Below are 26,117 nucleotides of genomic sequence, written 5' to 3'. Positions count from 1 at the left end.
CTTCTGCTTCCACACACTGTTTTATTAATAGACTGGACTAGCAAACACCAAATGTGGGAGAAATGGAAACAGAACTCTTAAATTCACCACAATTTCCCCAGAAGTCTGTAATTGCTGCTTACTAAAGAATAGAAAAGGTTTCATAGGTTAACTGACCCACAACACTAATGACTCTAAATGCATTCCTTTATGTTTATCTTTAAATTCTTACCTCAGTTTTGTAAAATACTGAAGTCAAGCCACTTAAGTAAAATATTTATTACTTCTTACTAAACGTCTTTCAGCTGTACATTTGGTATTTAGGAAGCATTCAAATGAAGTTCAAGCAGGTGCCATTGTTCTGCACATACAACAATAAAGGCCAATAATATAATAGAGACAGGCACTGGAAAAACCTGCTTATGGCTCACAGCTCCACTTATAGTCATTCTGTGCTGCCTGCTTTCTGGGAAACAATAACAATTACATGATGAGAGGAAGCTCAATGGAGAAAAACTGGAGGATATTGCTCCATTTTAAACAGTACTCTGTAGAAAACATTAGAATCTTGAGACACTGGACTTGACAAAACATACCCTGGAAAGTTTTTAATATAACCCTCATAAATCATACATTGTAAAGTGTTTCTAAATAGGGGAGAGTTATAGCTGTTTTGGAATTTCAGAATTTCAAGAACTAAGATTAAATAAGTATCAATGAAAAAACCAAAGCACTGCTCACTGTACTAAGGGGAAAAATCTTAAAATTTCACATTTGTCAGTTACCTTGTATCTATTTGTTTTTTCTTTTTTCCCTAGTGTCTGTCCAGGAAAGCTTGGAAAGAAAATTTGGGAAACATGGGGGAACTATTCCAGTTGTGCCTACAGCAGAATTTCAAGATAGGATATCGGTAAGTAGTTGCTGCTGGGTTTTTTTTACTGTTAAAGGAGCTGTACTCTATATTATCTATATTGATATTATAACTAAAATCTAAATTTTACCATTGTAGTTATCATGGAGCACTTTTCCCCAAGCAAAGCATTAGTATGATTAGCCTGATGGCCCAGCAAAGCAAGCAAATGATCTGAACTGCTTCAGAATATTGGAAATAAGCTATTTTTGATTTCTTTTACTTCAGTCCATGCAAAATACCTCCAATATAGTAAAAAAGCTACAGTTTTAATACAGATGCTTTTTGTATTTTGGAGCTCTTGTTGATATAGTTTGCCTGGTTTTCCAAAAAAACTTTGAAGAAGATATCCCACTACAGACAGTTTGATGTTTCTGTAACTCCAGAATAATAACTGGGTGAAAAACTGTAGTTTGTTCCTTTAAGAGGAATCAACAGGCAAAGAAATGTCAGGTAAAATTCATTGCTATCTATTGTGTAGCAATGCATGGTGGGACAGTTTCCACATGAAGGGATGGGTTGTGAGCTCATCCATTTGCATTTAAAAGGAAATTGTGGAGGTGATGGCAAAATACAAGCCTAGAAATCCACAGCAATCAATAACCAAATCCAGCATTAGAAATTGTTCTGAAGGGGTAAGACTTACTAATGATGCCACCATATGAATTCAGGGTATGCTGCCTTCTCAATACTGTGTACAGATTAGGTGTCTGCATCTTCACACACTGGAAGGCTGGAAAGAGCTGAGAGCAAGATCACAATGATAGATAAAAGTACAGAAGCTTCTCTGACATGGAACAGTGAACTAACCTAGGTCCCACTAGCCTGAATGAGGCCTGAGGTAGAGACAGTGATCTGTAGAATGAGAGATATGGAAAGAGGTGGGTAAGGATAGATTGTTCACTGCAGGGAATGGTGGAAGAGAGTGAGATGTGTTCCAACAAAACCAGCACAGTGAGGTGCAGAATGAAGAATAAGGGGATGGTTCCAAGCAGAGCAGACAGTTCAGGTGTGCAATATTCTGCCAAGGGATGCATAGAAACTAAAAGCATCAGTTGATTAGATTTTTAAACTCTAATTCAGGAGGAAGTGGGACAAATGAGGAGAAGGAAAAAGTCCAGCAAGTTGTGAAAAACATTAAACCATGTTTCCTCAGGAAGAAATCAGGGGAAGTGCATATAAACCTAGACTACAGCCAGATGACAGCAATCGACTTTAGTCTGATCCAGAATGGTGCATTTTATACTTGTTAGGCTATATGAGTAGTATGTGATGGGTTCTGTGGCTTAAAGAAAATGCTGGGTCTCTTAAACACAAGCCCTAGAAACTGGCCTAGTATTTTAGTGCTTCTAGCCTAAATTGGTATTTGAAGGAAAGCAAGTATTTTGTGGACCCAGATGTCAAGTTATTAGTAAATTACAGCAATCAGGATGTGGAACATTGAACCTGTAATGAGTCATCCTAATTTTTCAACTGCTTATTGTCCTGTGTATTTAAATTTTAATGGGAATAAAGCTGTGGAGTTGTAAAGGGCTAATGTAATGTGGAATATAGCCCTTTCTAAAACCTGCTTTCAAAGCAATTGTAATTAGTTGTTGACTCTTGAAAACTTTTTTGTTTAATATGTCTGAAAGCTGAAAATAGTAATTACTGCATCAGTAGACAATGGTAGCATCATGCATCTAGAAGCTAGGCCCATAAAAGTATTCAGTGCTTACATCTGAGGTTTTACAACTGGATTGACCATAGCTAGCTCTTCACATAACACGGTAAAGGCTATTTAGATTCTTCACCCATCATTAGAAGAGAATGAGTGAGCAAGCTTCAATAATGACGGGAATCCAACATGTCATTGTCTCCAGCACACAATAAGAATCTTTTTGTGTCTTAGGACACAAAAAGATTAAAAATCAAGGATTAAACCTAGATTTTATTCTCTGTCGTTGCAGGGTGCATCTGAGAAAGACATTGTGCACTCTGGGTTGGCTTACACGATGGAACGCTCTGCCCGGGTAAATTTTGTATAACTCTATATACTTACATGAAGGAAAACTCACATGACTTTGGACAGTTTTTGAATAGGTTGTACAGAATTTCTTTGCAATTAAGCAAGTAGATAAATAGTACATTATTAATGAAAGTCACTTAGAATATGAAGAATTTCTGCTTTGTGCCATCATGGCCAACTTTAACTGGGTATAATAAACATTAGACATTATTCTGGTAGAAGCTGTAGTAAGTAGAAACTTTTTAGTTGTCGTTTTGTGCCTGGCTAATATGGGACCTGTGCATAAGAGTGCTTTACTTCACCATGAACAGTTTTAGATTAATTCCTCTATGCTGTATGTTTCATTAGTGGGACAAAGGCTACTTGAAACATCTCATCTCTCCCTATCAGTGTAAGACTTGAAAAGGGGTAATATAGTGACCCTTTCAGTTCTCAGTTGTAAGGGGAATCAAGAAATTTCAGAACTGATCCACAAAGGATGAGAGCTCTGATATCAATCTAGCAGCTCCTTACTTTTTACTCCTTGCTTGGATCCTACGAGCAAAATTTTTGAGCTCCTATGGGGTAACCTGCAGAAACTACATGTAACCTTTTCTGTTTCAGCAAATCATGCGTACTGCCATGACATACAACCTGGGTCTGGACCTGAGAACAGCTGCCTATGTCAATGCAATTGAGAAAGTCTTCAAAGTGTACAATGAGGCTGGCTTGACCTTTACATAAACAGGCCATGACCGCTCCTTGTTGTATCCCACCCCTTGCTGTTAATGTACCCTCTTCTTGAGAAAGCTTATCACAAGTTTACATGTAACCACAAAATCTTCTTTTCTTCTGACATTATAGTGGATTCTATTCTCAATTAGTTTCAGTTCCAAACTAGTCTTTTTTACAATAAAAATCCATGGATTAGGAAATTGTATACAAGTATGTATCTGAAGATAACAGTTCATCTGCACTTGTGGGGGCCATTCTGGGTGTTTCGCCTACAAAACAAAATGGTACATTTTATGAATGGAAGAGTGGTCTTGCCACCTGAGCCACTTCTCAGAGTTCAGATCAGATACTGTACTATATGAGCACTTAGCTCATTATTACTTCATGCACTTTTGTTTAATGACATAATTTTGGCTTCAGCACTTTCAGTAAGGCCTTGTATGATCAATGCTGTGGCATTGTCAAAGGAAGAATGGGCCTCCAGCAGGGATTAACTTTGATAGGAGTCTAGTTTTTATTTGTAGTAAAGCTTCAGGCCTGATTCTCTTAAGGCAATATTTTTTCTTTAACTGTGCTACTGTTACAGGACTGCCTTTCCTTGTTTTTCAAGCTAGTTTGACTATCATCATGACATTTGTAGCGCTGCCAGACTAATATTTTTATAAGCTGAAACTATTGAGCAACTCTAGTTATGTTTTTAATCAAGTATCTACATAACTACTCTGACTATAGGTTGTTTCCTTTTTTTTTAAGAAAGGGATATTCTGAATTTGGTAAGCAATCATACTTAGGTTTTTTGGAATTCTCTTTCAGTCTTTTCCTTTCAGAGGCTTTCTGAAAATTAGATACTGCCTCAGTGAACAACTTGAGTGAAACTGAACCCAGAAATCATTGGCCAAACCACAGAAGAGTTAGAATGCTGCTATAAACTTAATTCACTGTCTTAACACACACAGCCTTTTTTTTTTTTTTTTTTTTTTTTTGTCATCAGGAGGTCTTGAAAGTTTTGAACACAAAGTACAACAAAATGGACCTCAACAAAATATTGGATCAAGCACAGTTTTTGAAGTTTAAGGCTTTTGTCCCTTGGAGTCCCCTTGAAGTGCCAGATGTTATTTATGTAATGAATATGAATGTTTTTTTTAAAAAGACAATTAGTCCCTCCCAGAAACTCATGCTTTTTTCCTAACTACTTTGTAACTGCATGACATAACCTGGAGAGAGAGCAGTTATTAAAAAAAGTTGACCTTTCCAAACCAACTATGCTGGTGTATTACTGTTTTCTATTTCATGCAATAGCTTTCTGTAGCTACAATCTGCATCTCTTCACAGCACATGCCAGTTCATTACCTGACCACTGTCCCTGAATTATCTTAAGGGGCTCACTAATACATATCTTTGTCTCTTGAACTTGCCTGTCAGCAAGATTTTGAAGTTGCATATATTTAGTAAATAATTTCAGGTCTTTTTAGCTTATCCTCTAAAATTTGTGTGAAGAACTATTTAGTAGTTAGCATGGAGCAATAAACCTGTGTGAGGCATGTAATTGGTGGCTTACTCCATCCTGTGTGTTAGCATCTAGGGTTGTAAAAGTACTACAGATAAAGTAAGTGCAGCATATCTATATACACACTGATACTATTTAAAAAAACATGAACCCTTAGAACTTGAGAATTATTGTGATCAAGGGTATGGATCTCTAAACACAAGATCTGTATCCTGGATCATATTCTTCAGTGCTGTTTTTACATAAACCATTATAAAGTAAAACAAAATTATGATTTTAACAGTTCAGTTCTGACAAATTGTAACCAAAACTTGGAGGCTAAAAGCTCACAAATTAACAGTTGTATTACAAAAATATAGAAATAATCTTAAAAGTAGTGTTGCATTTTCTGGCCGCAAATTCATTTAAAGCAAAATTCTTACTGTTCTCCCTCCCCTCCCTAATTTCCTCTACAGCTGGTAAAGCAGCCCTACACTTTGGCTGGGTAAACTTGAAAAATGGGACCCTTTCAGTACTAAAGCATACAGAAAGCTGGCATAGATACTTCACTGGGATATCTTCTACCTCCTACCAACTTGGAGGGGAAAAAAAGCAAAAGCCTGCACAATGCCTGTATTCCCCAGGACATTAGCATCCTCTCTTCTTGTGTACACACACATTACCACTTCTTTTCCGGGGATATCTTGGAAAAAAAAGCAGATTAACACCTGGCATGATTTTACTAAACCCAGAGACGAGCCCTTAAAGTTCACTGGATCTCTACCCAGCAGCTTGACTGCAGTAGTTACTGACCTCTTGTTAAACAGAGTCAGTGTTGGACACACGAATCCAAGCATATCCAAGGGCTGGTGTTACAACAACTTAAGGTACTTTCAATCAAAGAATTGAGATTCTTGAGGAGACAAATGCTTGGAGGCTGACTTGAGAGCTGATTTGCCCTTTGTAACTAAACACAAGAACCAAATCCTTATCAGTGATCTCAGACTTCTTGTGATAGGCTGCTCTGAAATAATCTCACACCAGTTCTGAGCATTGTTGGCCTCACTCCTAATGTTAAAACAGTTAAGGAAAAAAAAAAAAAGAGTCACATATTCCTTATCACATTTTGAGCACAGACCTCTCAACACCCAGCAACAACAACAGAGAGAAGAAAGCAGCAAAATTTTGTATAGTTTCTGTGAGTTAATGTGATTTCAGAAGTTTGGGTACAAGCCAGCTCTAGCCTTTTCCCAGCCCAAGCCACAGTTGAAGAAAGAAATCACTCTCTGGGATGCATGTTATAAATACTGGGGTTTTTTTACTGAAACTGTAACTTCAGTTAGATGTTGGACCCTCCTTATATATAATGTACACACACAAACACACAAGTCTTATCTGCCATCTGATAACTTTATCACTGCTTGTATTCACTTATGTGCCACTAGACATTTACTAAGAAACTTGCTGTACTGTTTGGCAGGGAGCCAGTCAGGACCGGAAGTCAGATCAGAACACAGATTTGTAACTGCTCTGGACCACACCTACTACACAGAGTAAAGCACATCCTTACTACTGGGTGTTTGTAAGCTGTCATTCAGCACTTAATACTACTTAGGTACCTAGCTGGTGTTGAATAGCAGCTCAGCAAGTACTCTAAAGCTGCAAGTGAATCCCATGAGGATGGCAACCACAGTGTTCAGGGTCACATGCCACCTGCAAACTACTAAATGCAAAATGTTTCTATTATACAGAAGAGCAAGCAGAACAATAATTTTTTTTATCCCAGCAAAGAAGTCAGTACTACACCTCTTTTTGATTGGTGTCAACTGTCACCATCAGGAAGAAGTGTCAAAGCAATAGAAATTCTTGCTGTGATTTCAAGATGCTGGGTAAGTAACCTCTAAATTGTTCTGTTACTAGTTGAGAAGGTTGTAGTATCAGATTCTAAGATCTCATTCTAAGTTCATATGCACAACAGAGTGTTCCTGGCTTTTGAGGATTTTTTCTGGTTGTTGATGCATTACTCAGAATTACCTGGTTCTGATTCTTTCATCTGCTGTCCCTGTGTGGGTTTAACAGGAGCCCTGCAGACTTGGTCAGTGCCTCCTCTGTGCATAGCATAGCCTGCTGTGCCTGTGCAGAGCTGCACGAATGGCCCCAGTGAACCAGCCCAGCGCTAAGCAGGTACTGCAGCCAAGTGCTCTGCTGGCAGCAGTGCAACCTCCTGCTGCTGGCACTGGCTCTGAGCGTCACAGTGCTGCTGGGCAGTGGTCACACGCACCTCAAACACACTTGAGCCTTCCCCAACACAGGAGATAACTGTGATTTTACCAATGAGAGCAGAACAAACACAGTCAGAGAGGCACAGCAGTTCTTACCTTGTCTGGAGAGGGCTGTTGGGTGCTCAGCTTGTGAGACTTGTATCCACACACACTCAGTCAGGACTTGGGCTCAGTGACAAATGGGAGACCAGCTCTCAAGTGCTTGACTTTTCATGCTGCCCAGTTTAAGCCAGCCCTTACCCCACAACAAAGCCCAAAAAAACAACAAACCAAAAAACATCTTGGCATTAGTAGCTTAGCACAGCTCTAGCTGCCTGCACTAGATCAGAGATCTATATCAGTAAATCCAGTCTCTCTAGGCCAGTGATTGTAAATGTGGTTTTATATGTGTAACCAAAGGAATACATTCAAGCCAGGCAGAGTGTAAGCATTGTCTTTATTTAGAAGTATATGTAGTAGAAACTTGTTTACAAAAATTTCAGTGGTGATACATTTTGATCTTTATTGTCCAAAGCTTTTGCCCCATGAAGTTGCTTGGTTTGCTACATTTTTTACAGCTTTTTCACCAGTTTCAGCAACTTTGTAGACTTCATCAAGTGCTTTTAAAAGAGAAAAAAACAAAGGTAACTGTAGCATCAGTGCAATAACTATCCCTTTCCCACCAGGTGTGGGACTAGAAGCCAGGCAGGGTTGTGGACCCTGTCTGGGTCATGACATTTTGAAATCAACACAAACATTAGCGTACCTTTCTGACCAGCAGCCTTAGCCTGTTCTGTTGCTTGCTGCACAGTCTGGTTCACAGTGTCAACTGCAGTTAAGAGGAAAAAAATGTCAATTAAGCAGTCTTTACCCTTCCCCTAATTTCAACAGCCACATTTTCAAAGGGTTCCCTGTGTTTGTTTCAGGGCTAGAAGAGGAATAATTATTCCATAAGGATGGGCATCCTGATCTAGTGGTAGAGGTGCTATTAGGACTCTGGCTGCAGTTCCCCACAGTATCCATATATCTTGGTATGGATGGAGATTATGGATGTTAATGTGGGGCACCTAGACTGCCAAGAAACAAACACTGGTAGAGAATTAGGTGCAATGGAACCTTCCTTCTATTTAGCCTGGCTAGGACCTGCTGAGAGCAGTTTGATTGGTAAAGATTCTTTTACCAGCTGCATAAACTGGTGCTCATTCTCTGAACCGGCATGCTGTTTGAGCAGCACATCAAAAATGATTAGTCTAATACTTCCTCTTGTATCTAAAGAAAATTATTCCATAAGAGACCAGAGTATTTTTTAAAGGCATGGAAAAATTCAGTAGAAGAGATATACTGAAAAAATGAAGAGCAAGAGAAGGTATTGTCTTAAAGGGCTGCAGCCTAGAAAATAGCGGTAAATATTTGGATGAAAAGCTATGATCAGGGAAGTCTTGTTACAAGAGTCAGAAGTTTAGGGCAAATGGCCTTGCATTGGACCTGAATTTATTTTATTTCCCCTAGCTGCAATTACTACTTTTTTAAAAACACCATAGATGTCTTCCACACAACAGATACTTAGGGGGTGGCTGACTGAGCAAGACATTCCTCATCGAAGTGGCAGGAGGGAGAAATGCTGAGGTGAGGAGAGATGTCTAAGTGGACTGGGAGTGTCTAAAACTTCAAAGGTCTCCAGGCTTGCGCTGAATGTCTCTTCAACAGTGGTTTTATTAAGTGCCTTGTAAAAACCAGTGACCTATTTCACCTGGAGCTTGTAGGACATTTTCTACTGCTCAAAAGACATGCTAATTATCATTACATGTCATCTTTTGCTGCAGTTTCCTAATGTGAATGATGTTCACTGCTCATAAGGTGCAGCTAAGACAAACGCTTCCCATAACAGTCTTAGGTCACAGCCAAGTTTGTAACTCCCTTCAGGACCCATGGGATAGGTGCTAATTTTAGATACTTGCAAAGCTCAGTTGTGCCACTCTGTACTTGGCAATGACTCATGGGACTGTGCCTTTGGGGCACGTGCAGGCACAACAGAAGTAGTTCAGAAACAAGGTAATGCATAGTTGCAAAACCACCAGATAGACAGTCTTTTTTTACTTGACATCTGGCATTAATCGCCCTTTACTTTCATTTAAATGGGGGTTTAAAGGGTACCTCTAGAATCTTCTAGTCAGTGCAATACTGAGTGGCATGATGAGTTCAGCATCATGTCCTGACATTAAGGTATGCACAGATTGCACAGAAGCGGCCAAGTCAAGCCAGTGCCCGGGACCACTCTCTGTTGTTCCAGAATCCAACTTCAGCTGGAAGAGCCATGCTGCAGTGCAGGACTTGCTGGGAAGATACAGGCAGGGTTCAGGCAAAGGGCTTCAGACAGATGATAGCCAAAGAGCTTCAAGTGCTTGGGACAGAGGGGCAAGGACTGCAGCTACTATTTATAAACTTTGCTCTTAGAGTTTGTTGACTCCTAAACACTTAGTTCCATCAGCTGATTGAGATTAGTACTCAGCTCCTCTGAAGATGACAAATGTCCCTTCTAAAACATCCATATTGTCTTCCAGCATAGGAAACAGTAGATGTTTCCCCCATGTTAAAGAAGTTAGGAACATCAAAAAGCTGCCACAAAATACACATTTCTAGGACTACTCTATGGCAAAATCAGAAAGAAATCTTCAGTTGAAAAATCGATGGCTTCTTTCCAATTGCCCTCATCCTGGTGTTTTTCTTTCATGCTTCAGCATAAAAATAGCTGAATTAAGAATAACTCCAAATTCTCTGGAAAAGAAGGAGGCTGTGGGATTGCTCATCCTTTGTCTTCCTAGCAAAATGAACCAAGTCGTGGTAAGTAAGTAGCAGGCTTCCCACTTGCTTCATTGGTTACATAGCCCACAAGTAATATTTCTATAGTATTTGAAGTCACAGGCAAAATAACTGGTTTCAAGAGTTTACCTAAATGTCATGTAAAGAAATTTGAAAGTTTCCAGTGCTCACATTCTAAGCACAAACACTTCAGGAATCTCAGCAGTGTGGGTCTCCATGTTAAAGCTCCACTAACAGAGGTTATTTAACTTCAGGGCCAGTTCAGCAAAAGTCTCTGCAGGAGTGAACTTGGCTCATGGCCTGAGCCCCTGCAGCTGCACTTGTGCTCTTGGTGGGCTGTGTGACTGCAGTGCTGGCAGGGCTGGAGCACTGGCATCAGGGCACTTAACTGTGCCTCTCTGGGCAGCACCGAGTGCATCAGAGCCCTCAGAGCTGGTACACTGTGCTGCTGCAGAACTCATATTTGTCATGGCTGGTCATATTAGGAAGCAAAGCCCTAAATAAGCAGCCTTGCCTCCACTCTCTGCTTTCTGCTGTCCTGTCATCTAGGCACCCACGCACTATGAGCCAGAATAGGAAAAGTTTTGGAAACCCAGTAGTTAATATCAGATCTTCACTTTCTATAGTGTTAGAGGGCTTGGAGATTGCAGGATGTGCTGACCCCGCCCTTGAGGGCAGCATCTATTGAGTTCATGCCCCAGGGGCAGATTTGCTCCCAGCAGCAGGGGCAGGAACAAAGGAAATACTTTAACACCCAAGGCACAGGAGGAGGGAAAGGAGCGATTTGTATTTACCTGCCACTTGTGCGGCACTTTCAGCTTGTTGCACAGCTTCCCCAGCGAGCTTCTTCCCAATCCCGAACATGGCTGCGCTCAGTCCTGTCTCCCTGGATGAGATGGGCGAGTGAATCCCTAAGTTCGGTTCTGTTACACTGTTTGGTAAAGTGCAGCTTTTTATAGACAAAGCAGGACTCCTCCCAGTAGTTAGAGGGCAAATGCAAACTGGAACGGGGAAAAGTCGTGAGCGCTTGTCGGGTGATTAATATACCAGGCATAAAAGGGTGAAGAGACATTAATGTTTGTTATGATTTCCTCCCCGGAGAGAGGGCGTGGATTCATCGGCAGAAGTTTTCCATAGCCCAGGAATGAAAGCTTTGTTTTTCCATATCGGAGAGTTGGTAAACAGTGTGCATGCCACAGCTGTCCCGACCAAAGGCTCCAGTGCCGCAGGGGGATACGCAGCCTGGCACAGCCTGTCGTGAACCGGGCAGAAAAACATTGCGTTGCTAAACACTCTGCTGAAGAATTGCTTAAATCAACTCTGTCATTTCAAAACCTTACATAGAAAAGTATCCAGTTTCAGATGATTCTTGCCCACATTCTTTTGATCCCCGGTGGGACTTAAAATTCACGGTTATAAAAAGAAATGGGAGGCACTAACCCTGCTTTCTAAAGTGTCTGATGAAATCTTTATTGTGTTAGAGTAGGCTCATAATTTTGTGGTGTGTCATAATTAATATTTTAACCTCTTACTTCCAAGGTCTGGTTCAGGAGGGTTGGTTTGTGTCCTTCCCCACTGTCCCCACAGCAAACACTTTGCAGGACCCAGCACGGCCTCCTCCAGAGTCTCAGGCATCAGCAACAGCTGGTGGGGTTCAGGCAGGCTCATTCCAGCTGCCAAACAGCTGAGTTGCCCAGCCTTGTCCCCCCAGCTGTAACCAACGGGATGGGATGTGCAGGAGGCAGACTGCTGAGATGTGGCCCCCACAACCCTGGTTCCTCTCACCTTTATGTTGTCCAGCCACACAGGAGCTGACCTCACCACAAATCACTAAGCTTTCTTTTTTCTGGGATCACCAGATTTCCAGCCTAACTACTGCTGTGCCTTTTCACACAGAACAGAGGGTTTCACTCTGTTGATCAAATAATTACTGCTGAAACCAGGGTGAAAATGCATAATCTACCTCAGAACAAGGGTTTATTTATCAAACTGTTCTGTATCCTACAGCTGCCACCACAGCAGGCTCTAGGAATATGTCTCTTGACATGGCACTTCATGAACAACAGTTCCTCTGCAATGTCCCTTTTCAGCATTACAGTAAAAGCTCTGTTTTCTTCCCACCACTGCCATTTTTTTTTACAGACCACAAAGTCCTACTTTATATCAATCAAATAGGATATAGAGTTACTGAGGGTAGAGGGGGTTCCCTTCTTCATTTTATCTTCTGACAGCAGGAAAGGATTATTCACCTTTTCAGATTATTATCTGAAAGGATTATTCACTATTCAGATTATTATCTGAAAGCAAATTTTACCAGAATGTGTTCACAAAAAAAAGAAGAGAACACAGAAGGAAAGTAACAATATTGGTTTTAAACTGACATCAAGTAGAGGGTTGTTGACAAAGTTCAAAACAGACCTGCAATGCAGGAAAAAAAGAAAACAAACGCAGAAATATTTCAGATAACTCAAACCAGCATCTGACCAGTGGAAATTCTTTGCACAGCAGCCAAGCAGTAAAACATACACATTGTTCCCTGTGACATCCTCAACTCCCCACAGCCAGCCTTGTTCACAGGAAATTGCAATTTCCTAGTCCTGTTCTGCTGCTGCTCCTACTACTGACAGCAGAGAAATGTGTGAAGACAGCAAGACTCAGAGTCAGCAACAGGTTTGTGTATTTGCCAAGGTGTGTTATCACACAGCATTATCACTGGAAATACCCCTCCTCATCCTATCCTAATTCCCAAGTCAAGAATAGTTCCCACTCTCACGTATTCCAATACCGCAAATACAGCTTTTTTTTTTAAAGCCACATTAGGTCATGAGCAACTTCCACAGGCGTGGACTTGTGCAGCACCAGCATTGGCTTTCCAGTGAACATCAGCACAGAAATAAAACTACAGAACCAACCCTAATTACATTCCACCGACGCACTGCAGGTACATATTGAATTGTAACATGGGAGAGGAGAGAGCGCGTGCCATCACAACACTGCCTACACACAGGTAAAGGTGATGTTTGCCTCACAGAGTGAAAACACACAGCATTCAAACACACCCCGCTTTTCAAATACAAAAAGGATCCATTTTCTGAAAGCCGTGGAAAACCAAGGAGGAAGCACAGTTCCCTGCAGGCAGCAGGCCTTTGATCACACAGCATTTAGACTGACATTAGGCTGCACTCAGTGTCACGGGACCTGCCATGGCAGCAACACATCTCGGTAACTGCATTCCCCACCTCCACAGCTCCTGTCACGGAGCCCCTGCCCGAGAGCCGCTGCTTTTGCTCTGCTGGGCCCCGCACCGTCCCCAGCACAGGGACACGTCCCGAGGAGCTCGGCTCGTTCCTGCGGGGGCTGCCGAGAGCGGGCCCGGCCCGGCCCCAGCCCAGGCCTCGCCGAGCCGGGACGGCGCCCAGGGCCGGCAGTGCCGGGGCAGAGCCGAACCATTGCTGGTATTGGAGCTGCCGAGGCACAAAAATAAACACAAGCACCGCTGGAGCTCAGCCACCAGCCGGCACGGACAGACACACCGAGCTGCAGAGCAGAGGCAAAGCCCAGCACCTTCGACACGGGCTGCAGGGCCCTCATGCCCCAGGCTCAATCGCAGCGCCCGCAACACCGACACACACGCACCCTCCCAGCCACCACCTCCTTGAATGTCCAGGTCCTACCTGGCCACCATGTCCGCAGCCAGCAGCTCCCCTGGGAATCCTCTCACAGCCCCTTTAAAGGCTCCCCAGCCTACACCCACACAGCTAGGCAGCCCCAGCCCAGGTGCAGCAGGTTTTGGGTAATGGCCCTTATTTGCCACACCTGGTGGGGCTTTGAGTGAAGGGTCCACCTGCGTGATTGATAAACTTCAAATGTGAAAGGAACATGAAAGTCAATTTGTCCCATGGGCAGGAAACCCCAGTGCTGCCATGGCCCCTGGGGGCAGACACTGCTGAGAGCCCCAAAAGGGAGCTGGACAGCATTGTTCATAACCACAGACCTCAAGGAGTGGCTGGGATATCCTTCCCAACATTGCTAATCCAACATTGCTAATCCAGCAATCATGGTTACCTGGAAGATGAGGCTGAGCCGGGCCCAGTTTGCTGCCCGCTGCTGCTGCACCTCTCTGGGGAGGAAGGAGGCTGGCTGGGGCCACCTGACATGTTAGGGCCACCATTAGGGACATCGTTAGGGACATCGTTAGGGCTGTCGTTAGGGCCTGGTGAAATGGCATAACCTGGGCAGAGCGTGCAGCCTGCACAGCAGCTCCAGCTCCTGGATATCCCAGTGGCATATGGGCAACAGCATCCAACACACCAACAGTTTGTTTGTCTCCAGGTTTCTTGATCTTACTTTGCCACATGACAGGAAACTACAGCTGCAAAGACAGGTTTTGGAGGGCTTGGATTCTTGATAACCTCTAGACCATTAATCACAGTATTCACCCAAGAGAAGGATAAAAATCTGGCAAAAGCTGTGCCCCACCCATGTCCCTGGCCTGTTGAGCTGTGTAGAAGAGATGAGGAAGGTTGTTTGCCCCTCAGCTACCCTTGGAAGGTCTCTGGGGCATTGGAGTGGGGCATGGAGCAGAGGTGCTTGGGCTGGGCAGCCCAGCCAGGTTGAAACATGAATCCTCGTTGCTCAGCATTTCATAACTCAGGCAGCTGCAGCCACACCCAGCACCAAATATAGGGAAGTTTGAGAACTCCAGTGTTAGATAACTTCCCATGTCTGGGGCTGATGGTACAGGAGCTGCTAGGAGCTCTAGGGATGTCTGCTTTACTTTTACAGAACATCTGGAGTCTTCAGTTGGGATAGGAGCATGCAGTCCTGAGTTGGGTCATGGGTCCCTGTGTGATGCACGAGTGAGAGAGAGCCCCAAATACTTCCAGACCAAAGAGCGCTGTGACTAAGGCAGAGACCTTACTTGTGGAGCAAAGTGCTTAAGTTTAGACCTGGAAACACTTGCCAGCAAGTGACTCAGACTCACGGGTGCCCACGGCACAGCGTTCACCCTCGGGACAAAGAGATGTGAAATACTCTGATCAGGCTCCTGAAGCAGCACGGGCATCCCTGCACTGAGGAGCAGGAGTCAGGAACTGCCTCTGGCTGCTCCCTGGTTAGGTGCATAAAGTGATTTCTCCTCTCTTAACTCAGTGGGCGACCTCCAGTGGTCCCTGCAGCCAGGCTGTCCAGTCCCTACCCTGCCAGCACTGCTGCCAACACTGGGCCGGTGCAGTGGGAACTGACAACTGTGTAGTCACACTGAAGACAACTGCAATAAAGGGATATAAAACTGCACACCAGGAGTCAGGGCTGCATTCCCCATGAACAAAGCAGGAGGAGCAGTGTCTGTCATGCAAAGGGACAACAGGTTTTACTGGAGAAAATACCTGCAAGTATACAAATTTTTTGGTAATATTTTTTGGTGATTTGCAGGCAGAAAAAGAAAGGTTCGATGGAGAGTGGTGTATGGGTCACATTGGTGTTTGAAATGCTGAGCCTAAAGAGCACAGTCTCTGAAGATTTCACCATCAGGAAGGTAACTATGAAAAGTACTAAATAATAAAGTACTTTTTGGGGGTTGCCCAGTAACTGAGAGTGCAATAGTCTAATGCTTTTTCTGTGAGCTTGTACTTGGGTAAATATTTAGGCTTTTAAAGCTTTAAATGACAGGAGCCATTGCATAGGGCATTGCACTGTGCAAAGCCCTGGACTATGTTTACTCACAGATGATCTATTACTTATAAGGTCCTGTAAAGGCTTTTCTGTTCATACAGTCCTTGTGCAGACTGCAGACAAGGGTGATCTTTGGGTTCAGTGACGAATTGGTCTCTCCTTGGACCAAATTCGCAAAGATTGGCTTCCAAAAAGCCCTGGACAAGCCCAGCTCTTGGTCAAGAGGTGCAAGACTGATACCTCAAACAGGCCTGGACTGCCCTATTTCATTGCAGCCAGATGTTTTTGGTCATGCTTGGGTTTTCTTTTGTAAGACACAAATTATATTCTTACTGAAACAGGCTGGTAAGGCTTCAAAGCAAGAGAGGGAAAGAAAAAAGGAAAAAAAAAAAAGAAAGGAAATATTGCCTAGCAATGAGAAACAGCCTGAGGCTGAGTTAAGAGCACTTACTGTGAGTGAGTGGATATTAGTGCCTTCTGTTGACAGAGGCAGCACTAAGAGGGCATCCTGTCTGGCTGCACAGCCTCTGATTGCCCAGCAAGCAGCAATCTCAAATAAATATTTCTATCTCCTAGGCAAGAAGATTGCCCCCTTGCCTATGTGGCAACAGCTCCATCCCTGCACAGGCCATGGCTGGCTGGGGCTGCCTTGGAGCACCCACACAGTCCACACACAGCCTGCACACAACTGCACACAACTGCACAAGCCTGCACACAGCCTGCAGCTCAGGCATGGCTGGAGCGAGAGCAGAGCACCCTCAGGGACCTCCCCACCTCACTGCTGCCACTCGGCTTCAACAGCAGTGTCCCAAGTGAGCACTGGGGTAACGACGATGCCGGGGTTTGTCCCCAGGAGCTTTTACTGGAGATGTGTTGTGGGTAATGGATACAAGGCGTTTAGATGGCACCAGACTGAAGGAGAATGGAGAAGGGGGTGGACATCACGAGTCCGTTCAGTCCCAGACACCACAGGGATCCTCTGCAGTGGGGGCTGTTGGTTTCCATCCTTCTGCCAGACTGCAGAAGGGTTCAGAACTCCCTTACAGTGACCTCACAGGGCTCTGGGTCAGAGAGCAAAAGGGATTAGCAAGACACTGTGCGATCCTTCACTGGAAACCCCAGCAAAATAATGAGATTAAATAACAAGATGATCTGAGTAGGGGAGATCTTTATTTATCCTAATCTAAAAATGCAGAGCATGGGAACAAACAAACAACTGACAAGAAATATAACCCCAGCATAAATTTTGATTATTGGAAGAAGACTCAGTTTCATCACATGACTCTTCTGGTGTCCTAATTATGAACAGTTTCACTGGCTTTGTAAATACACTCAGTAAATGTGGCAATAATCACTGAGCTGTTGTAAGAGCAGGGCAACAGCATTGCTGAAACCTTTTCAGCCACGTTGACAACTGTGAACAGATGTGCTGAGAGAAGTATTTTTTCTATGCAAAGGATGAGAAAGACCTTCTGCCTTAAAACTTGTATTTGAAGAGAACAAAATTATCCAGCTTTCAAACAGCTTTCATTTTTCTACACAAAGAAGTAGGTAATAGCAGGCCAAAGAGAGGTTTATACAAGCAGTACTGTTGACTTAAATTATCATCATTTTTTAAATCCAGATTTTTTTCCAAAGCCAGACATTGCTTCTGCAGCCTGTCCGGCCACTTTTTCTACTCCATCTTGTGCTGTCTTGGAAGCTTTGTCAAAAGCTGCAAGAGAGGGAAAAAGATAAGCAGAAAGTTGGAAAAATGCAACATGGTTTAATACTTATGATAGAAGAGAGGTGTGAAAATTATTAGACTACAAAAAAGGAGTGATATATCTCAAAAAAGATTCTGGACATATTGCTGCCTCCTCATCTAACATCACCAGATGCCCAAGCCTGCCCTTCTTGTCACATCCATGGAGCCGTGGAAGGTGTCAGTTCTAAGGGGATACTGCCAGTGCATTTTGGCTTTCATGAAATATTTTAGACCCCAAAATTGCAATTCACCCCTCACACTTAGAATCTTATTAAATTATTACCAAAAAAAACCCCCAAACCAGCCTAGTTTTTAGTTTAACTTGTTCCCAATGCCCAGCTGCAAGATGCCAACACTTGCTTGACAACACCTTTTCACCTGCAGGATCAGTAATGTTGAACCCCAACTGCTGCCCCAGCAGGTGCTGGGATCCAGGGTAGGGCTGGACCTGGACCGACACCTGCTCTCAGGGCTGGGGTGGGGGGAGCAAGATGTAACACAGAGTTACTTAATCCTCTAAAAAGAAGAGCTGTCCCCACAAGTTTCCTAAATAGGAAGCCAATGTCTGAACGCTGTGCGTGAGACTCGGTGGCCAGGGATTGTCAGTTACGGTCTGCCAGTACATGTGTGGAGCTACAGAGCAACAGATCCTGAAATCCTTCTGGGACATTTATACAGGTTGTTATAAAATCATTAAACTTGTTATAAAATGTTGAAGGTTATACAAAGTGGTCACTGAAGCCAAGGACTTTCAGGCTGAGAACACCTGTGGGACAGAGGAGAATGAGCACGGGCCGCTTCTGGCTTGTGTTGAGCTGCTCCGTCTTGATTTGAACGTCATTGCTCCTACCTTTCTGGCTTGCATCTGTAATCTGTTTGACTGCATCCTGAGTGGCCTGTCCCAGTGTGTTTGCTGTAATTAAGGGAAAACAAAATCAAAATCCTTCCCAGCTGTTGGTGTTTCTGGTTACTGGAATTCCATACGTCAGTCAGCTTTCTGCAAGCCTGCAGCAGGCTGTGCCCCTGGCAAGGGCCTGGGCTGGTACAGAGCAGGCTGAGGCTATGCCCTTCACAGGGCACCCTGGGCACTCTGTGCTGCCACAGCAGCTTGCTCCAAGATTAGCACTCACCTGGCACCTACGGTCAGCTGAGCAAATCAATGGCAGATAAGCAGGAGATAAGAAAAGATTAGCAGTGAGTTGGAATGATGACATTTAGCTGCAAGCTGCTTATTTAACACTACACTTGCTTTTATTGATTTTTCTACGTTATTATGCTTGGGGTAGGTTGGCCATCTAACGTGCATTTTCCCTATGGGCCGTTTGGGACTAGAGCCTGTTCTAAAATGGAAGCAAGTGCATTAAAATAGAGCTGGACAGGAGAAAGGAGATTTTTTTCAAACAAGATATGAATAGAAGAAGAGGAGCAGAAACTAGAAATGTAACAGATCGACTCCAGAATATGAAACATTAAAAAAGTAAGGTGCCTTTCAATTGTAAGATAGCTGACAGTTTATGAAACAGTGAAGTGCCCCCTCAGTGGCAGGAATATATTCAGGATGCAGCAAAGACTACTTTGTTTTCCAGAAAGGGGTTCTGTAATGTTTGTGGGGTTACTACACATTTGTCCCCAGATGTATGAAAACTTTCTGTAACTTCAGTATAATCAACAATGTTGCTTATATATTTCAGCTATACAAGGAAGTGTTTGCAGGATCAGAATCCAGAACCATATCTGAACAAATTATACACTACCGGGAAAGAGCAGCAGGCAGACATGGTAGGGAATATACTATAAAAAGCTACCATAAGCTGTACACATGTTGCAATTTTTCATTTGAAGGAAAAGCTTTTATGCTTTGCATGGAAAAGTTAGTTTCCAATGCCCAGTGCTAATGACAACAGTGCTTGGCCTTAGAACAAGAGCATTGCTATAACAGAAATGAGCATACAGGGTTTTTTAAACCCTGCAGTCTGGTGATCACTGCTGAAGAACACAAGAGAAATTTGTCCTATACATTACAAACTATCCATTGCAATCAATGTAGTTACATTACCTGAAGGCACTGACAGGCCAAATGGCAAATGTTAACCAAAGCTTAATTCCAACATACTAAAAGGAGTGCTGAATAAAAGCCACTGCAGAGCGTGAAGACCACCCTGAGCAATGCAAATGGTAAATATAGAAGGCTGTTATCATCAAAAAAAAGGCTTCACTACTCTAAAAATATGAAGTTTAACATTTTGGAGAGTGATAAGAATTGGACAATGTCCAGGAGCCAGAGAGGGAGAAGTGGGTGAGTAGGTTGCAGCAGCTTTGAGAGCCCTGGCTGGCCTGTGGTCTTCTCCAGCTGATGGCCGAGACTTGCAAAGTGAAGAAAAAAGAGGAAGCTTTGTCCTGCTAGCACCAATGCAGCCATGGCTTGTGGTTATTTAGCAACTAAGCTCCCCTCCAAATATACAACAATATTTAGTCTTTCTTACCAGCATCTTTTGCTGCACCTTCAGCTTGTTCCTTCAGTCCCTGGAAGCTTTTACCTGACATTGTGGCTTCTGACACCTGTTGAAGTCTGCTCCTTTGATAAAATTGAGCACCTGGTGATGTATAGCGCACTATGTGATAGTGTCCTGACTTGTTCTGGTTTTATACATCTGCCAGGTGACCTGCCGATTCTTTTGGGGGTGACTGGTACAATGGGTGGAGTTCAAATGTGAAGAATGAGAGCTGAAAATAGAGAAAAGCTGTTTATTTACCCTCCCTGATGAGAGGGTGTGCCCAGATTGAGATTTTTGCTCCATCACACTGTCTTTGTTTGTTAATTTGTGCCATTTGTTTTTTCAAAACCAAATCTGCAAAAAAACCTGTTCCACCATCACAGGCAGAGGAAAGCCACTGAACTGAGCTTTACAGAGTGCTGGAAAACTACTGAAGTGCAGTGTGTGGGCATGGCCAACTTTCATCCCCCCCAGGCTGACTTCCTTCTCCTTCCTTCAGTCCCTGAGCACACCCTCATGAGAACAGAAACCAGCCCAAATTTTTTTCTGTTCTTAGAAGTTTTAATCACAACCCCCTTTTCTTGTCATGTGGGATAATGTTAGATGATGAGAGCTGTAATTTATGTGTATTTTTATAAGAAACTGTTAATCTGGTCATCTTTCCAGTTGCCTGCTCAAGGTGGATTGCAAATCCCATCATCACAGAAGGCCTTGCCTGGGTAAGGCAGGTAACCAGTGCCAGCACTAGCAGCTCTCAGGGGAAGGAAAAAAAAAAAAAAGCCAAATTAGCAAACCCACATTTTCCTACTGTGGCTTTGTGGTAAGATTCTTTTTGTTCAGAAATTATGTTTAAACTCACTTCCTTTCCTTGCACTACCACATTAATAAAAGTTTCTGGCTTTAACCTCTGGCATTTCCCAGGTTTCCAGTAGCCTTTGGAATTTATATTTCCTGCCATCAATCCCCAGTACAAAGGTACTTTGAACAAGAAAACTATTGGCAGAGTCAGGATCCAAATGGCTCTCTGGTTTTGTGGGGTTTGGGTTCCTCATTGCCATTTTCCGGGGTACAAAGTGTCTCTGTTTGGATGGCCACACTCATACCCATATTTTTCTTCCTGAGAAAAGTTTTGTGTTGGTAAACAGGCACAGATGAACCAGGGTGGGCACTGACAGTTCTCATAAGTCTAGGACTTCATTAGTATCCAAGTGAGGAAGAGTCACAGAAAACAAGGTTCTGAGTATTCCTCTGCTGCTCCTACTCCGCTTGTCATTTCAGAGAGCTCTTGTCAACTTTTGCACCACTCCTTTGTTATTTCAAACAGCAATCCTCTTTCCCACTCAATGGGTCAATTAGACTTTTAATTATATATTCACAGCAGGTATCTTTGCTGATTTCTTTCCTGGAATGATCTTCTTACTTGAATTTTCAAAAACTCAGATAAAAAGACACAGTGTTGTGGGGCTCTGACATTTGTTTGAACCAAATCACTAACAGAGACCTACTTATTTTTCTTGCCCAAACCTGAGAACACAGCCACACCAAAGCCACATCAAACAGGTGGGTTTCAGCTGTTCTCAGCCCCTTAGTCAGGTAGATTAAGATTTTGTGTGGAGTGTTATTGAAAGGAAGGAAGAAGCTCTCTAGAATCCACTAGGCAGTTTGTCACAGGTCAAGAGTAGATGTGCCCAGGCTTCAGCGGCAAATACCTTCCAGATGCCCTCCCTCTTGTTTCCACTGCTGGGTTTTCAGTGCAAGAGCCCTGCAGGTGCTGGCTGGGATAGTCTGCCTGAAAGGGATACCAGGAGTTTAGGAAAGCATTTAAAACTGAAGCACACTTACATCAAGCATTAAACATGCACCACATTAGAGCACTGTTTTATAGACTCATAATCAGTTCAGATAAATATTGCTCTCTAATTCTGTTCTAATATCTACCTAGATTTTCCCAGCTCCAACTATTATTCTTCCAAATAGAAATCTCTGTTCAGTATTTCGGACTCGATATGGGTGTCTGATCTGTGCTGCTGCTTGCTTTATCTCCTCCTCAAAGCATTAGGTAGCATGAATTCCTGAGTAAAATCCCCACTGCTGACAGCATGGCAGCATGACTCCTTATCTAATGTAATCTTATCTTTAGCATTAATATAATTATCTGTATTCCAAACTGAGAAAAAGAAAAGTGAGCAAATTACTCTTGCCCAAATTGGCATGGCATGATCGTTATAATGCAGAGCCTAGAGCAGAGGGACATTTGCATAGTATTCATTCTATATGATGGTACCAATAATGTGTCCATCAGGTGGCAGACTGAGTTACAAAATCACAGCAGAAAATTAACGGAATATTTTGCATAATATTTATCTACTCTGTGAGTTAACATTACTTTTCCGAAGACAATAGTAAGCCTTTTGAACTGATGTTAGATATTAATTAGAGTGCTTAAAAATGAGGATTTGAAAGGGCAGAAAGTTAGTTTGGACTTTTGCTCCATTCAGCTCTCAGTATCTGCTGAGACTGCAGGTAGAAATCCTGGTTAATGCCAGCTGGGGCAGGTACCACAGTGTGGGCAGAGCCACGCGCCAAGGTGCCCCTGGAATTTCAGGCTATTCCAAAAGTTACTGCACTTGGTAATGCCAGGGTGCATCACTGACACTGGCCAGGACCAAAAGTCCAAAAGTGTCAGCACACCCAGCAGCACTGTCTGCTCACCTCTGACACCTCTGACATGTAACATGCTCGACTCCCTTCCCTGTGTCTGACCCCTCAGCCTTTTTCTCCACATTCTGCACCTTCACAGACTGTTGCCTGTGATGAGCAGTTATTTGTGTTTGGGGAAAAGAAGCCCAAAACTGATTCTTTAAGTGCTAGGAGTGCTTCACAACCATGGCCCTGGAAATAGCTGGCAACTACAAATATGCAGCCCAAACAGCTGTGAGTTAAATCTAAAGCACCACAGGGAAATTAGAAATTGTTCTGGTTTCCTTTCACACATCTTCTGTGGCAGCTTTGAGCACCCTCTCATATATCAGTGACATGAACCCTTCTGCTCTATTACCTGATGAAGGTCAGAAGTAATTAATCAGAGCTACAGCTTATGTTTTACACATGAAAATGGGCAAGTGAGGTTAATGAAAAAGTATTGAAATTTATTTCTGTTTTCTTAAATTTTAATTTAACCAGGGTTGGGATTTATAGATAGTTGCGGTGTCCATTAGCAAAGCAAATGCAATGATGTGTTAGGGCTAAAAAGTTCTACACAGATCACTCCAGAAGTTTACAAAGTGAGCAGTGTTCAACATTCATGGCTGCTAAAGGAGACTGATATTAGTGTGGAAGGGATGTGATGTTTATGCCATGAAACAGAACTGTTTTAAGAAATGCAATGGTTTGCTCATAGATAATTATTGTAAGCCATATGTCAGTAATTTAGGAGATCAAACTAAAGTTGTTCTAGTTAACCTATATTTGCAGTTCAGTTCAAATATTGATATACAGCTCTGGGAGAAAAGTAGGTTTAAGTGATTCTTCCTTTACACAGATGGTAACACCCTCCAGGAATTATCCATCAGCTCTGCTTCAAAGCATGAGATCAATGAAAGGCCAGTGCAAATGGAGTTCTTTACCTTCTGCTTTTTCAATCTTGAGGTAACATCCAGGTGAAGTGTCATGTTTCTGCTGTCATCTGGAGCACCTGAAACCATCCTTAAATACTGGGACTGCTGTGGAGTCTCACAATATCCTGCAGATTCAGGACTAGAAAAGACAACAAAAAATTGTCTGGTCTTTAACTTAGAAAGGCTAGGAAGATGAGAAAAGCTCCCACCTTAAAATCTGGCATGGGACTGGGGAAATTAATAACTGGTCCTATCCCAGGAGTGACTGGCTGGGAAAGCTGAGGATGTGATCTGTGATGTAAAGTCTACAGGAGAGCTGTGTATATTTTCTAGGCACACTGAGAGGAAGGAGTGCTGTGGCTCTGCCCTTCTGGCACACAGTTGTGCTGCCCACCCCACGTGGGTTTGTGGGAGGGGAAGGGTGGGGAAGCAGAGCTGCCTTGCATGCTGGGATCCACGCGAAAACACAGTGCCAGAGCTTGACAGAGAAGGTCTGTGCTGCTTCAAACTCGTGTCTGCAGGGGTTTGTCTGATATTCAGAAAGTGCAGTTTTGATTTGAGCTTTTTTCTGCTCTGCTATTAACAGTATGGAGTATCTTCTCATGATTTGGTAGGGGTTCAATGCATTTATGAAACAATTAAACCGAGTTTCAATGTGTCAAAGAGCTGAGAATGTGATTTTATAGAGAACAGTATTATAAAAGCAGCCCTTCAGTTTTTAATTGGGTACTTTGTGAATTCAGTTTAAGTACATGCATTATGCAGACACAAAAATAGGACTTTCAAATGAAGAGGGATTCTAAGTGTATTATTACCTGATTTGCATTTAAATTAGTGGAATGCTGTTTGGGATGTTCTGTAGAGAGCCACTGCTTCCTCTCCTTCATTCCAGACAAACATCTTTAAAAAATCAGGCCCTGCATGCCCTTCAGCCCTTGGCTAGGACATAACTGGGGGGAACTCACAAAGACTGAGAGCTCTATCAGAACAAATCACTCAATTAAGCTTAACTGCAGTTTTACATGGAAAGGAAGTTTTGATGTAACAAGAGGAAAAAAATAGTTTTCAGCACTTTGTTGGTCACTTGTATGGCAAGGTAGATGCAACACTTGGCAGCAGCTGTTCCTGGCTCGTTGGATCCCCTCAGAGGTCAGAGTGCAAGTGCCTAGAGTTCTCACTGGGAACAGACAGTGGCCACACTGTGCCTGGCACTGGGTGCTGTCTCATCACAGTGGGATTAAGTTAACAACTTGTGTGACAGTAGTATCACATGTACAAAGTCCACTTCAATAATTCACAGGATGAGATGAGTAAAAGAAATTCTAGATTGCACAAGACCTGTCAGAAAAAAAAAAATTGCTAGTGTTTTCTTCCCTCAGCACTTATCTGGGGCAGGGGGTGCCAGCACTTCCATAGTGAAAGTACGTTCTCCTGTGGGATATTTCTGACACATCTCCTCCGTCATTCCACTTTTCACTTTCCTTCCATCACTTCTCATTAAACTTGTCTGAGTACTCATTGAAAGCCCAGACTTCCTTTCAACAAGCCAAACAGATGTACAACAAAGTTGAGTTGAATAATTAATAGACAATATTTGTCTGTTTAATCAAAGACACTAATATCTCAAAAGAAACAAGTTCTCACCTTTCTTACCTCTGACAAATGTGGCTCAGACCTCTGGCTTCTGCTCCCCACAGCTGGGTGACAGCCAGTCTGAGGAAGGGACAGGTAGGAAATAGAGGCTCACTGAGCCATTGCATGGGCACAGCACTACCCTGTTCCCACTGACACAGGGTACTCATGTGGGAGGAAACCATGTCCTGGTGTCTGTCTTCAAGACTTGGGACTGCCTGTGCAAGATGCATAAACACTCTCTGGGCTTTGACTGCCATGGGACTAGAACAGACCTGTGCAGGGACTGCACCGGCCTGGGCCCCGAGCAGAGCTCTCCCATGAGAGAGGCAGGCAAGTGCAGAGGCAGATCTCTAGGAAACATTTGGACAGTTTTGGTGCCCAAATGTTGGGCAGTAGTCAAGTAGTGTTTTCAGTCCCACAGTTTCAGATACAGGTGTGTAAATACTGGTAAAACATTTTCCCTTCCACAGGGAGGGAAACAGAGAGAGCTGCATGCTGCTCTCCCAAGCAGCCATGTAGCTGAGTGTGGCAGAGATGTGGCACAGCATTCTTAGCTCAGTAATTACCATTCTCTTCTGGTTTAAGCCCTTGGAACCAGGGGCAAAGCCTGCTTGAGAGATGGGCATTTGGGGAGCAGCTTACTGCTCCTTTGAGTTACAGCCTGCTCCTGCCTCCCATGCATGCCCTACATAGTGAAGGCATTCACCTCTGAATTTTTGCAAAACACTTTTTTGGAAACACTTTTGTTTGTATCCCCATAAAGCAAAGCTTT

The 26,117-nt window shown here is 43.1% G+C and overlaps 2 protein-coding genes across 2 annotated transcripts in view; both read left to right on the top strand.

The window, feature by feature from the left end:
* GLUD1 (glutamate dehydrogenase 1) overlaps positions 1–4,871 on the top strand; it is a 28,063-nt gene extending 23,192 nt beyond the window's left edge. Inside the window, exons 11-13 of the mRNA XM_050976396.1 lie at positions 798–889; positions 2,839–2,901; positions 3,501–4,871. Coding sequence (XP_050832353.1) covers positions 798–889; positions 2,839–2,901; positions 3,501–3,620 — 275 coding nt within the window. The 3' untranslated portion in view covers positions 3,621–4,871. The remainder of the gene's footprint in view (positions 1–797; positions 890–2,838; positions 2,902–3,500) is intronic.
* Positions 4,872–15,614: 10,743 nt separating this feature from the next.
* The window catches only part of MMRN2 (multimerin 2), a 53,979-nt gene continuing 43,476 nt past the window's right edge, over positions 15,615–26,117 (top strand). Inside the window, exon 1 of the mRNA XM_009087535.4 lies at positions 15,615–15,714. The gene's annotated coding sequence lies outside the window, so the exon portion shown is untranslated. The remainder of the gene's footprint in view (positions 15,715–26,117) is intronic.

Source organism: Serinus canaria, chromosome 6, assembly GCF_022539315.1.
Source record: "Serinus canaria isolate serCan28SL12 chromosome 6, serCan2020, whole genome shotgun sequence".
NCBI lineage: Eukaryota > Metazoa > Chordata > Aves > Passeriformes > Fringillidae > Serinus > Serinus canaria.
The sequence above is the reverse complement of the archived record's forward strand: the minus strand, read 5'-3'. Positions and strand labels throughout refer to the sequence as shown.